Source organism: Chiloscyllium punctatum, chromosome 15 (genome assembly GCF_047496795.1).
Source record: "Chiloscyllium punctatum isolate Juve2018m chromosome 15, sChiPun1.3, whole genome shotgun sequence".
Taxonomy (NCBI): Eukaryota; Metazoa; Chordata; class Chondrichthyes; order Orectolobiformes; family Hemiscylliidae; genus Chiloscyllium; species Chiloscyllium punctatum.
In genome coordinates this window covers 64492087-64504908 of record NC_092753.1, presented here as the reverse complement: position 1 = coordinate 64504908, position 12822 = coordinate 64492087, and the positions used below count along the sequence as shown (strand labels likewise).

Below are 12822 nucleotides of genomic sequence, written 5' to 3'. Positions count from 1 at the left end.
ATTTGTTTTATCTGAGTATTTTTCTTTTATTTATATTTTATTAACAATTTTCTGCTTTTTTTGTGAAATTCAACATTTGCTTGTCAAGCAAATGTATAAATTGGGATTTGTCATCAACAGTAAAATAAAGGTTTGTATTTTTCAGACAGTGACAAAGCAAGGATACTCATCACTGACCTTGAAGAAAGTCTAGTTGAGAGAGATTGTGAAATTTCTGGGACGAGAATTTAAATGTTTTTGATGTTCAATTAATTGTAGCATTGTTACGTCAGAATTTCCAGCATGTGTTGCAGTAATGTCATCAAACTGTCTAATCACCAGTCATGTTGAAAAATTTTCATGGCCAGCCAACCAAGAAAGGAAAAGCTATAAAATCTAATCATTTTTAAAACCATTTGCCTAGAACAAAGTGAAGGAATTGGGGCGTGCACACTAGTCACAATAGCTGAAGTATTATGACAAAATTTAAAAATATGTAACTTCTTTAATATGAAGATAATTAACCACTCTCAAAGTATTTTTTTAAAGAGCCAGTTGTTTTACAGCAGTTGTAATTATTCAAATTGGCATTTTAAAAACATGATTACATCTGGTTGATCAGGCTGCGACTGTTTTGTTGATGAGGCTTCTTAACAGTGTTCTAAGAGTATAAAAAGAAAAACCTTTGCCACACTAACAAATCTAACTGATTGCTGGCTTTATGTCTCCAGAGTGCAACCAATAATGGTTCAGTGAGTGATAGGCTGGATTAAACTGTGCTAGCATTAAATCCTGAGGTGGTTAGATTCAGAGGGGTAGTGATGGCGATCATTGATTATATGCTGTCAATTTCCCTCTGGGAAATCTGGGTCCTTTTTATGTTTATTGTTTGTTTAAGCTTTATGGATGAATTGGTGAATTACATTCAGTCCTTCATAATGTATAGTAATTGAAACAAGATCATTTCTATAATATTGAACAGTGTAACATGTTAAAAGAGCAATTTGAGGATTTGTAATACACCTTAATAAAGTAAATGAACCTGAAAATAACTACTTTAGAAGAAATATATTGCATTTATCTGACTTTTGTTTCTACAGCTTACATTGACAACAGCGCAGCAACAGTTATTGCTCCAGCAAGCACAGGCCCAGCTCTTGGCTGCTGCAGTTCAACACTCAGCAAATCAGCAGCATAATACCACAGGAGCCGCCATCTCTGCCACAGCAGCAACTCCTATGGCACAAATACCCATCACTCAGCCAATCCAAATACAAGTAAGCATGAATATACTTAGAGCCGGGCTGCATCCAGCATATGAGTGAATTTCAGCTCCCAAGCAGCACATAATAAGCTGCGTCACTGTCATATTACTGCTTTTAAATTCAAATGGTCTAATTAACTAGGCGAACAACTTTCCAATATAAAGGAACACTTTGCAGGTTGACAGAACTTTGGGAAATTATAGTTGGGGTAACTGGGATGTCCTTACCATTTCCTTCAAAAGTATAAATGGAAATGTTTTGAAGATTTTGCATTTAGAAAACAATGGTACTTCACTACTGTAATTTTGCTTACATCAATTTTAATAGTTTCTGTCTATGATTGAACATTTTCCTTGGAATGACTAGGACGCTGAACTCTTGCTTACAGGCAAATACTGATACACAGTAATTAATCAACATGCCTTTTTGCAATATATTCATCATAGCCTGTGTAAAAAAGGTGAACATTTTCCTGAATCATTATCTTTTTCTTTATATATTTGAACATTTTGATATGTATCGATCCTGTCCAATCCCTTTTTAATTTTAGTTACATAATGATGATCTAAAAAAGATCCTTTTTTGTGGGTAAAGTGAAGGACAGCAGAAAGAGGGGTCAGTCTAAGTGAAGATGGAAAATAGATGTTACAGTATAGCTGCAGATGAATTCGAGTGGATGTGTAAGGATGGTACAAGACTGACAAGCATGATTTTGGAACAGCTACAAGCAGGGCAGTTTTTAAAAAATCACTTTATTTGTTATTTTGCGGACAATATGGAATATGCCCATTTATTTTTCATCTCCCTATATAGTGGGCAAAGAGAGCTCTGGACCAGAAATCGCAGATTAAAAATTATTATTGAAGTATGTTCAGAGCGTTGCACCCAAGAGCAAAGGAAACCAAATGGCTAGTAGGCAGATAGGGTGTCACAGTGGCTAAGTGGTTAGCACTGCTGCCTCACACATCAGGGACCCAGATTCAATTACGACTTTGTCGATGTGGAGTTTGCACATTCTCCCTTTTGTCTGCATGAGTTCACTTCAGGTGCTCTGGTTTCCTTTCTCAGTTCACAGATGTGCAAGTTACATGGATTAGCCTGCCCTAAGTGTCCCGTAGTGTCCAGGGATGTGTATGTTGTGTGGGTTAGCCATGCTAAATGTGGGGTTACAGGGATAAGATGGAGGGCTGGATCTGGGTGGGATGTCTTTAGAGGGCCAGTGTGGACCTGATTGTCCAAATGGCATCTTTCTGCATTGTAGGAATTTTATGATGCTAACTTAAGTAGTATTACTCAAAACAATAAACATCTCAAACTACAACAATTCTGTGGAATTTCACTTTACAATTAGATCGCATGTCTATGATTCAGTTTTAAACTCAACATGAAACTTAAGTTTGTTAACCTCCCTATAGCGTAGCGAGAAAAGGCCTGAAACAGTTTCTGCTACTCTGAATTCAATCATACGTCAAAGTAAGGTTATTGTTCGGAGTTAATTAAAAATATTGCACATGAAAAAAATCTCTTGCAGTGATTTCTCCATAATCAAATTAGATATTTAATATCTAAATAGTTTCCAAAGTTAGGATGAGCAACTTGCATATTGTCCAGTTCTCCGTGACATGGTGTTTTAGGAAAGGTTTAGGATCACTGTATATTCTGGCAAGTATGCAAATATCTCATTGAAAAAGTAGCTTGCTCTCAGTCCAGTACTACAAATCCCCAATTTAGAAATTGAATCATGTATAGAATCTCTACAGTGCGAAATAGGCCATTCAGCCCATCAAGTCCACACCAACCCTTTGAAGAGCATCCCATCCAGAAACTATCCAATGACCCTGTATTTCCCATGGCTAATCCACCTAACCTGCACGTTTTTTAAAAGTGGGAAGAAACCAGAACAATCAAAGGAAAGCCACGTTGGCACAGAGAATGTGGAAACTCCATAAGCTGGAATTGAATCGGGGTCCTGAGCACTTGAGACAGCAGTGCTAGCCACTGTGACATCCCATAATGAAACGTTAAAAATAAATTTAATATTCTACAATCTGAAATTGCTTATTTGGTCTTTTGTACAAGTTGACTGCCCAGACTAAAATTTTAATTTTTGATTTGTAATCATATGCCTTAAACAATCTCTTCTATTACATTGAAGTACCTGTTTTAGTTAATTTTAATGCTCTAAACATTAAAGAGCTGGAGGAAAAAGAAGCCATTTGAAAATCGCAGGTTGAAGTCATGCCCAGCATGAAGGAAGGTGATTATGGCTGTTGGCAACCAATTATCTCAGTCTTAGGACATCACTAGAGGCCCAGTGGCTGGAGGTCCTTTTATCAATGAGCTTCCCTCCAACATAAAATAATGAATAAGAATATTTGCTGTTAATTACAATTCTCAGTCCTATTTACTATTCCTCAGACAATAAAGCAGTCTATCTCTTACATGTAATGGAGCATGGGCAATTTCATGCTACATTAGTGACAGTCAGTGATTATCTCAACAAAATAGAACCTAACCATTAACCAGAACTTTAACTAGACCAAGTACCTATATATATTGTGACTGCAGGAATGGCTTGCAGGCAGGATGTTCTGTTGTGCATGAGTCCACCTACTGCCAAATTCTCCAAGACCTTTCCATCATTCAAGATGAAGCAACCCACTTGCTTAGCACCCCATCCAGTACCCTAAACTTTCACAGTTTCCGCTGCTGGCTTGTTGTGGGCCATTTATTAAATGGAATATTGCAACTGTTTAGGGCTGTTTCAACAGCAGATTCCCAAACATATGACTCCTACCAAGGAGAAGGGTAGCAGGCATGTGGGAACAGCAACACTCCAAGTTTCCCTTCTTGTCATCACTTCAGTAAGAAATATGTAAGATTGCATAAGTCAATTAGCTAAATAATTATTTTTTAAATGACTTAATCTGTTAAATTTCTGAATATATTGTACTGATTATCCTATCATTTGGCAGGATCTGCAACAGTTACAACAGTTACAGCAACAGAACTTAAATCTGCAGCAGTTTGTTCTGGTGCAGCCAGGTCACCCTATTACCACCAACTTGCAACCAACGCAGTTCATCATCTCGCAAACGCCACAGGGGCAACAAGGTGAGAGATTTGTTTTTGGTCAGATTTGAAACAAAAATTTTTGCAAAATTGCTGTGTTTTGATTATTGACATGAGGAAATGAAAAGCACAAAGTGAAAAGTGTACAAGTCTTGGATGAGATAAAGGCATCCCATATGGGGTAAGATCAAGTCTTCGTCCATGTGAAGTTAACTACAAAGCTTCATTCAGTTTTATAGCTAGCACCATTATCTTCTTATTTCATATTTCATCGAAAATTAAATTGCAAGCAAAAATTAATCATTTTTCTGCTTTCTACCTTTCTGTCCCTAATAATTTAAGAAAATAATCTGAGGTGACTTTGAGGAATGTATTCAGAATGTTGAGCAACTGATAGTGATGTGTCACACTTTGATATATTTTTGAACGTTTTCCACAGAATGTTTGAGGAAAATCAAGTGGTGTGTTTAATTACTTTTTGTGTATTTGCATAAATAAGGAAAGAAAGTAGTTTGCTGGTTTTAATGATTTCCCATAGATTTTAAATAATCAATTTTATAACCTATTAGCAATTAAAATATCTCTTATAAATTATGTTGGAAAGCCTGTTATTTCCTATTGGCAGGGAAAAAGGAGATAAACTCAGGCCTATCAGTCTTGTTGTAGTGGGAAAGCTTTGAGGGCTTTAGCCAATACTATAGGAGGTTAACTTCTTTTGGTACATCAAAGTTGTTTAAATCATGTAAGTGACCCATTGATGGAAAGACTTGTGATGTTTTTTCTTTTTTATTACGTAAAGACAAATTGCATGGTGGAACTAATTTGATCATAACTGCTGTACTGTGTTCGTCTTATTTTGAAATTTATCGGGTTAGTGAGTTGTAAATTTATCAGGTTAATGATCTGTATCAGGTCTTAAGTTGCTAAAACTTGCTGGTTTGTCTTTTGGAAACGTTTGAGAGACACTGGCAGCACAATAGTATGATATGAGAATGTGGTTCAAATTGTAAGGATTGGCATCTCAGTTATTCTATTACACAAGTGGATGTAGGGCAGTGTGAGTCAACTGCAACCAATATCATGCCCATCATAATGAAGTAACTAACGCCATTAAACCCAAGAAAGTACTCTCTGTCCATCATTCCTGTTGATGTCACTTTAAACACAAAAACCGTGATATTGTTTTGTGTTTAAAGTGACATTAAATACTTCTGTAAATGAAGCTTCAAAGTCACTTTTGAAACTAACACTTATACATGAATACTTAGTTCTTGCCAAGTTCACTGTGTGTTTTATTACATAGTCTCATTCTTGTTTCATTTTCAGTGGCATTGGCACCATTCGGTCGTGGCTGTGCAGAAATGTCTTTGAAATTTTGTTGTTGAAATATTTGCCTTTCGATGGCGTTGGTGCTGCAGTTGGTGAAAATGTATTCGCTCGTTTTCTACAATCTTGTTTAAATTAATTTTTATGTGATAGTTGTCAAAGGATTCCATAAAAGTCCTGTGTGGAAGAATTTGGTCAGTCTCGCTTTCAGACAATTGGGCAAAGAATGGCATTTTTGCTAATCAAGGCCATGATAAGCAATTGCAGAATGCAATGGTCTCATAAAAAGTGTTAATCTATCGTTGAAGAAGATTGAATATAAATTAATTCTCATTCTTGTTAACCATATCTATTACTTGAATCATTGACAAACTGAGAAAAGTAGAGATCCAGATAGCAAGCATTAAGAGTGGTATCCTTCATATTAATAGATAGAAAATAAAATAATGAAATATGCATTTTAAAAGTATCTCATTATAGAGCTATATCCTAAACATTAATTTATTTCTTTCCTTCAGATGTTCACCAATCTGCTGTGAGTTTCTAGTATTTGTTATTTTATTTCCATTTTCTGTATTCATAATATCTTATATCTGATGCAAGCTAACCACTTGTTCTTAGGAAATATTTTATTGTTTCAAAATGTTTATCTTGGAAATTTTTTTAAAAATAGACTAAACTGGGATAGACATTTTTAATGAATATAATTTTTACTTATCTTAGGTCTCGTACAAGCCCAGAATCTTCTACAACAACTACCTCAGCAAAGCCAAGCCAACCTCCTGCAGTCTCAGCCAAACATCACCTTCACGCAGGTCAGCTTAATGGGGAAAACTATGCAGTCAGGTTTTCGTATATGTTTCTGCTTTCCATTTTGCAATAGTTAAATTTGAAATCACAAGCTTTTGGAGCCCTGCTCCTTTGTCAGATCAGTGAAGAGAAGTACACAGGCACAGAATTTATAGGCAAAGCGATCAAAAGATCGTACAAATGGTGAGAGTGGAGTGTCCAATCATAAATGTCTGCAGGTGATCAGAAGTGTCAGACAGTGGGAGTAAAGTGTCAGTAGTTGAATAGTAAGTGAAGGCGATGACCTATAATCCAATTAATTGAGGCAGAAAGATAATTGCAAAAAATTAAGGTGGTGGTGGAGACAAACCAAATGGCTGCAATAACATGATGGGTGTAAGAGTCACATGCTGCGGTTCTATCCAAAGCAACAAGTAATCCAAAACTGTACAAACTAAGGTAGAGAGATCGTAACAAGTTGTCAAGGTGATGGTGTTAAAACAGGTGCTCCTCCTTGAGGCAGGACAGTAAGGAAGATTTTACAAATACAGAACAGTATGCTGGGGTTACATGTGGTGCGACATGAACCCAAGGTCATGGTTGATGCTGTACCCATGAAGATGACCTGAACCATGATCTTGGGTTCATGTAACCCCACCATACTGTTCTGTATTTGTAAAATTTTCCTTACTGTCCTATTGGTGTCGTGTGACTTCTGACCTTATCCACCCCAGTCCATTACTGGCCCATCCAATGTCATGGCTACAGTTAATGTAATACTTGAAAGTAGTATTTTTATAGCATTCAGAACTGTTAGTTTGCTATTTGAAAATTCTTTCTGTAATACGTGAAGGTTCACTAACTAGTTCTTGCAATGTGGGGATTATCCAGTGAGGAGAGGTGAAATAGACTGGACCTTTATTCTCTATAGTTTAGAAGATTGAGAGATGATCTCATTTCATTGTGGAAAATTGTTATGCTGCTTGCCAGGCTAGATACAGAATGGTTGTTTTGCTAGTCCAGGAGTGTTTAGAACAAGGGAACATGTTTTGAAAAAAGGGACAGGCCATTTAGAATTGAAGTGAGGAGGAATTTCTTCACTCCAAAGGTTATAAATTCTTGGAATTCTCAGTCCCAGAAGGCTATGGAGGCTCAGTCATTTGGTATGTTCAAGACTGAGATTAATTGGTTTCTGTTAAAAATATGAAGGGATATATGAAGTGCTTAAGTGGAAGGTTGCCCTTGAACCTTTCGAATGCTGGAGTGGGCTGAAGGGGCCAAATGGTCTACTCCGCTCCTATTTCATGTTCCCCATTAATACAACATTTATATATATTTGAAATTATTTATAATAGCAACTTCATCTTTTTTTCTAAATTTGACTTTTTAAAATTTAGTCCTAATGTCATTTTTCTTCCACTGAAAGTCATAGTTACAAGACAGTGGAAAACTACAATATCTGAAGCTGAAACATAGCTAATGGGTAGTGTTGAACTGAAGTACAACCATTCAGGAATGATCAGCTGCAGTTTGTCCGTTTAGTTGAGGAGAGTTGGTATTAGTGTGAAAAACAAAAAGATTTTCTGGTCTCTGTTCATGGTTTTGTACAATCTTAAAAAAAGAAATTGGTGTTTTTAAGGCATTTTTGGATCTTGGATTTGTTGGTGCCGCATGATCATGAGAAGTGATGTGTTGTGCCAGCCACACGGTCATTATACCTCGCAAAGAAATTGCAAGTCGATTCTTAATAATAAATAATAATATTCATTTATTTAACACAATATTATAATAATAAAATGCTCTACAAACTAACAATTTACACTGTAAATCTAATCAAACATCTTGTGCTGCAACTTAGCTCTGGATGATCATATATCACCACATTAGATCTTGACCTTGATCCACGTGGCAATGATCATCTGGTCTTCTGGTAGTCCCAGGGGTATTGTCTCTTCTTGGTTGGTCTCTAGTTACTGCATTGAGGGTGCTGTTCAAGCGATTCTTGTACTTAGAAGTCTTTGCACCCTTTTGGGACAGTCTTCGATGTCGATGGCAGGGTGGTCCTTGGGCATCCATTCCTGGAGATGTTAGGTACACGTAGGTCTCCAAATAAGGGTTCAAGGTGCCTCTGTGTCTGTTAAGCAACTCCATGTTTCTGATTGACCTGGAGATGTCATTCAGGTTGATTCTGTTCAATTCCAATTCCATGGTTTGCAACGGCTGGGTCAATTGCATAGTAAAGGTAAAATCCAGAATCAATTGCATAGTGTCTGTCTATAGCTGCAGCCTTTGTGGGTGGCACGGTGGCACAGTGGTTAGCACTGCTGCCTCACAGTGCCAGAGACCCGGGTTCAATTCCTGCCTCAGGCGACTGACTTTGTGGAGTTTGCACGTTCTCCCTGTGTCTGCGTGGGTTTCCTCTGGGTGCTCCAGTTTCCTCCCACAATCCAAAGATGTGCAGGTCAGGTGAATTGGCCATGCTAAATTGCCCGTAGTGTTAGGTAAGGGGTAAATGTAGGGGTATGGGTGGGTTACGGTTTTGGCGGGTCGGTGTGGACTTGTTGGGCCGAAGGGCCTGTTTCCACACTGTAATCTAATCTAAATCTAATCTAAATCTGTTTGGATTCTGCAGCATGTTTATTCTAGAGTCTGTGAGCACTGTCACTTTTGCCTAAGGCTTGTCTCGATTTTTCCAGCATGCCTTATTGTCCATTTTCATAAAGCCATCATTTTGAGCGCCCTGTCTAGCCACAGCTGGTTGTGACAGTGTTGGTCAGGGGAGGAATTGTACTGCTAAATTAAGCTTTAAAGGACAGAAGTATTGTTGGTGGGGGTGGGGGGGGAGGTAGAAAAGGACTTAAAGTTAATTTTGTGTAAGTTAATTTTTGCATATGAACAAACTAATTAGGAGAAGGAATAGGTCATTCAGTCCCTCAAGCCTGCTCTACTGTTCAATAAGATCATGGCTGACATAATTGTGGCCTCACCTTCACATTCCCACTTTACCTTGAACTACCTTTGACTCCTTTGTTAGTCAAAAATCTGACTCTTCCTGCCTTAAACATATACAAAACCTCTGTTTCCACTGCTGTCTGGGGAAGTTTCCAAAGACATACGGCCCTCAAACAAAAAATTCTCAACTCCATCTGAAATGGAAGACTGATTACTTTTAAATTCTGTTCCCTACTTCTAGTCTCCCACAAAGGGATACATCCTTTCGGCATCCAACATGCAAGTCCTCTTAGAATCTTAAGTGTTTCAATAAGATGACCACTTAGTATTCTAAATCCTTTTAGATACAGGCCCATCCTGCCCAACCTTTCCTCAATAGTTAGCATTCTTCACAAACCCTATCCTCAGTCCCTTTTCTGATCTACTTCCAACGCACTTAGATCATTTCTTAAATAAGCAGACCTAAATTGTATACAGTACTCCAAATGTGGTCTTGCCTTGTACAACTGGAGCAAACATCCTTACTTATTTATTCCATTTCTGCTTGCAGTAAACAGCAACATTTCGTTTGCCATCCTGAGCATTCTCTGTATCTGCATGTGATTCACGTATTAAGGCATCTTAGATCCTTCTGTACCTCTGGGTTCTGTATTCTTTCTCAATGCGGACAAATTCACATTTTCCAATTGTTATTCTCCAACTGCCAGATTTTTACCTAATTACTTAACTTTTCCATATCCCTTTGTATGCTCCTTCTGCCTTTTTCACAATTTACTTTCTTACCTATTATCATTAAATTTAGCAACCATACGTTCAGTTCCTTCATCCAGGTTGTTCATATAAATTATAAATAGTTGAAACTTGGCACTGATTCCTCTGGCACTCCACCCATCACATCTTGTCAATCTGCTAATGACCTGTTTATGCCTACACTCTGTTACCTGTTAGCTGATTATTGCTCTCTGTGCCCAATCAGTGCTATTATTGAGCTCTTATTATGCCTAAAAATCTTTTACGTGGCATTTTTTCACATGCTTTCCAGTAATGTAAATACAGTGCATCTACAAATTCACCTTAATCTACATTGCTAGTTATTTCCTCAAAGATACACCAAGAAGTTAATAAAACATGATTTCCCTTTCACAAAACTGGTGAAGCTGCCTAGTTGGATTGGTTTTTTTCTAAATGCTATTTCTATTTGCTCCTTCATAATGATTCCTTGAATGCTGTTAAGCTACCTGATCTATTGTTTCTTGCTTTCTGCATCTCCCCAGCCACTTTTTGAACAGAGAAGTCACATTTACTATTTTCTAGTCACGTGAGACCTTTACAGTATCAAGGGAGTTTTGGAAAATTATAGCCTATACAGAAGAACCTCGATTATCCGAATGAGACGGGCAGGGAGTATTTTATTTGGATAACTGATTGTTCAGATAACGTTTTTACGGGACCTTGAGATCTTGTTTGGATAATCCAAAATTTGGAGAATTAACATTTGGCTAACCAAGGGTATTCTGTACCGAGGGTGTTCCGCAAGGATCTGTTTTGGGACCATTGCTGTTTGTCATTTTTATAAATGACCTGGAGGAGGGGCTAGAAGGTTGGGTGAGCAAGTTTGCGGATGATATGAAAGTCGGTGGAGTTGTTGACAGTGAGGAAGGATGTGTCATGTTACAGCGGGATATAGATAAGCTGCAGAGCTGGGCAGAAAGGTGGCAAATGGAGTTCAATGTAGCTAAGTGTGAGGTGATTCACTTTGATATGAGTAACAAAAAGATGGGGTACTGGAAGAATGGTCGGATACTTGGTAGTGTGGATGAGCAGAGGGATCTTGGTGTCCATGTACACAGATCTCTGAAAGTTGCCACCCAGGTAAATAGTGCGGTGAAGAAGGCATATGGCGTACTGGCTTTTATTGGTAGAGGAATTGAGTTCCGGAGTCCTGAGGTCATGTTGCAGTTGTATAAGACTCTGGTGCGGCCTCCTCTGGAGTATTGTGTGCAGTTTTGGTCGCCATACTATAGGAAGGATGTGGAGGCACTGGAACGGGTGCAGAGGAGGTTTACCAGGATGTTGCCTGGCATGGTAGGAAGATCGTATGAGGAAAGACTGAGGCACTTGGGACTGTTCTCAATGGAGAAAAGAAGGTTTAGGGGTGACTTGATAAAGGTGTACAAGATGATTAGGGGTTTAGATAGGGTTGACCATGAGAACCTTTTTCCACGTATGGAGTCAGCTATTACGAGGGGGCATAACTTTAAATAAAGGGGTGGTAGGTATAGAACAGATGTTAGGGGTAGATTCTTTACTCAGCGAGTCTTGAGTTCATGGAATGCCCTGCCAGTATCAGTGGTGGACTCTCCCTCTTTATGGGCATTTAAACGGGCATTGGAGAGGCATATGGAGGATAGTGGGCTAGTGTAGGTTAGGTGGGTTTGGATCGGCGCAACATCGAGGGCCAAAGGGCCTGTACTGCGCTGTATTTTTCTATGTTCTATGTATCTATAATTTCAGCAGCCACTTCTTTTAAAACCCGAGAATGAAGTCCATCAGGACATGGGGACTTGTCAGCTTTTAGTTCTCCGTACCCTTACTGAGATTGAATGTAATTCAACCATTCACCTCCACTTCACAGTTAATTTTGCAATGTTATTTGAATCATCTACAGTGAAAGCAAATGCAAAAAATCTGTTAATTTCATATTTTCACATTTTAATTCCCCATTGTCACACTCTCAGGGTGTAATGCTTACTTTACTTTTTTTTTTGCCTGGGACAACACTATTATCATAGGACAAGCTAAACAGAGAACAGCCAGGGAATTCCTAGAGGCATGGCACTCCTCCACAGATTCAATCAATAAGCACATCGACCTGGACCCAATATACCGACCACTGCAACGGACAGCTGGAACTGTTCTGAAATTTTTAGCTAGATTTGTCTCATACTCTAATTTCTCTCTTCCTACTAATTTTTTTGTCATTCTTTGTTCTTTATATTCAGAATTTAAGCCATTTGATACAATCCTTAACCTCTTAAGTTAGCCATGAATAATGTTCTTTCCCATGGGGTCTTCGTGTCCTCATCAATGCTTGAAATGTAATTTGTGTTGCAGACGTTTCGTCCCCTGTCTAGGTGACATCCTCAGTGCTTGGGAGCCTCCTGTGAAGCGCTTCTGTGATGTTTCCTCCGGCATTTATAGTGGTTTGTATCTGCCGCTTCCGGTTGTCAGTTCCAGCTGTCCGTTGTAGTGGTCGGTATATGGGGTCCAGGTCGATGTGCTTATTGATTGAATCAGTGGATGAGTGCCATGCCTCTAGGAATTCCCGGGCTGTTCTCTGTTTGGCTTGTCCTATAATAGCAGTGTTGTCCCAGTCGAACTCATGTTGCTTGTCATCTGCGTGTGTGGCTACTAAGGATAGCTGGTCATGTCGTTTCGT

The 12822-nt window shown here is 38.5% G+C and overlaps 1 protein-coding gene across 8 annotated transcripts in view; it reads left to right on the top strand.

Annotated features, from left to right (window-relative positions):
- pou2f1b (POU class 2 homeobox 1b) overlaps window positions 1-12822 on the top strand; it is a 199436-nt gene that overhangs the window by 113453 nt on the left and 73161 nt on the right. For all 8 annotated transcript variants that reach the window (XM_072585323.1, XM_072585321.1, XM_072585326.1 and 5 more), the window contains 3 exons: window positions 1080-1256; window positions 4220-4358; window positions 6366-6457. In XM_072585323.1, coding sequence (XP_072441424.1) covers window positions 1080-1256; window positions 4220-4358; window positions 6366-6457 — 408 coding nt within the window. The remainder of the gene's footprint in view (window positions 1-1079; window positions 1257-4219; window positions 4359-6365; window positions 6458-12822) is intronic.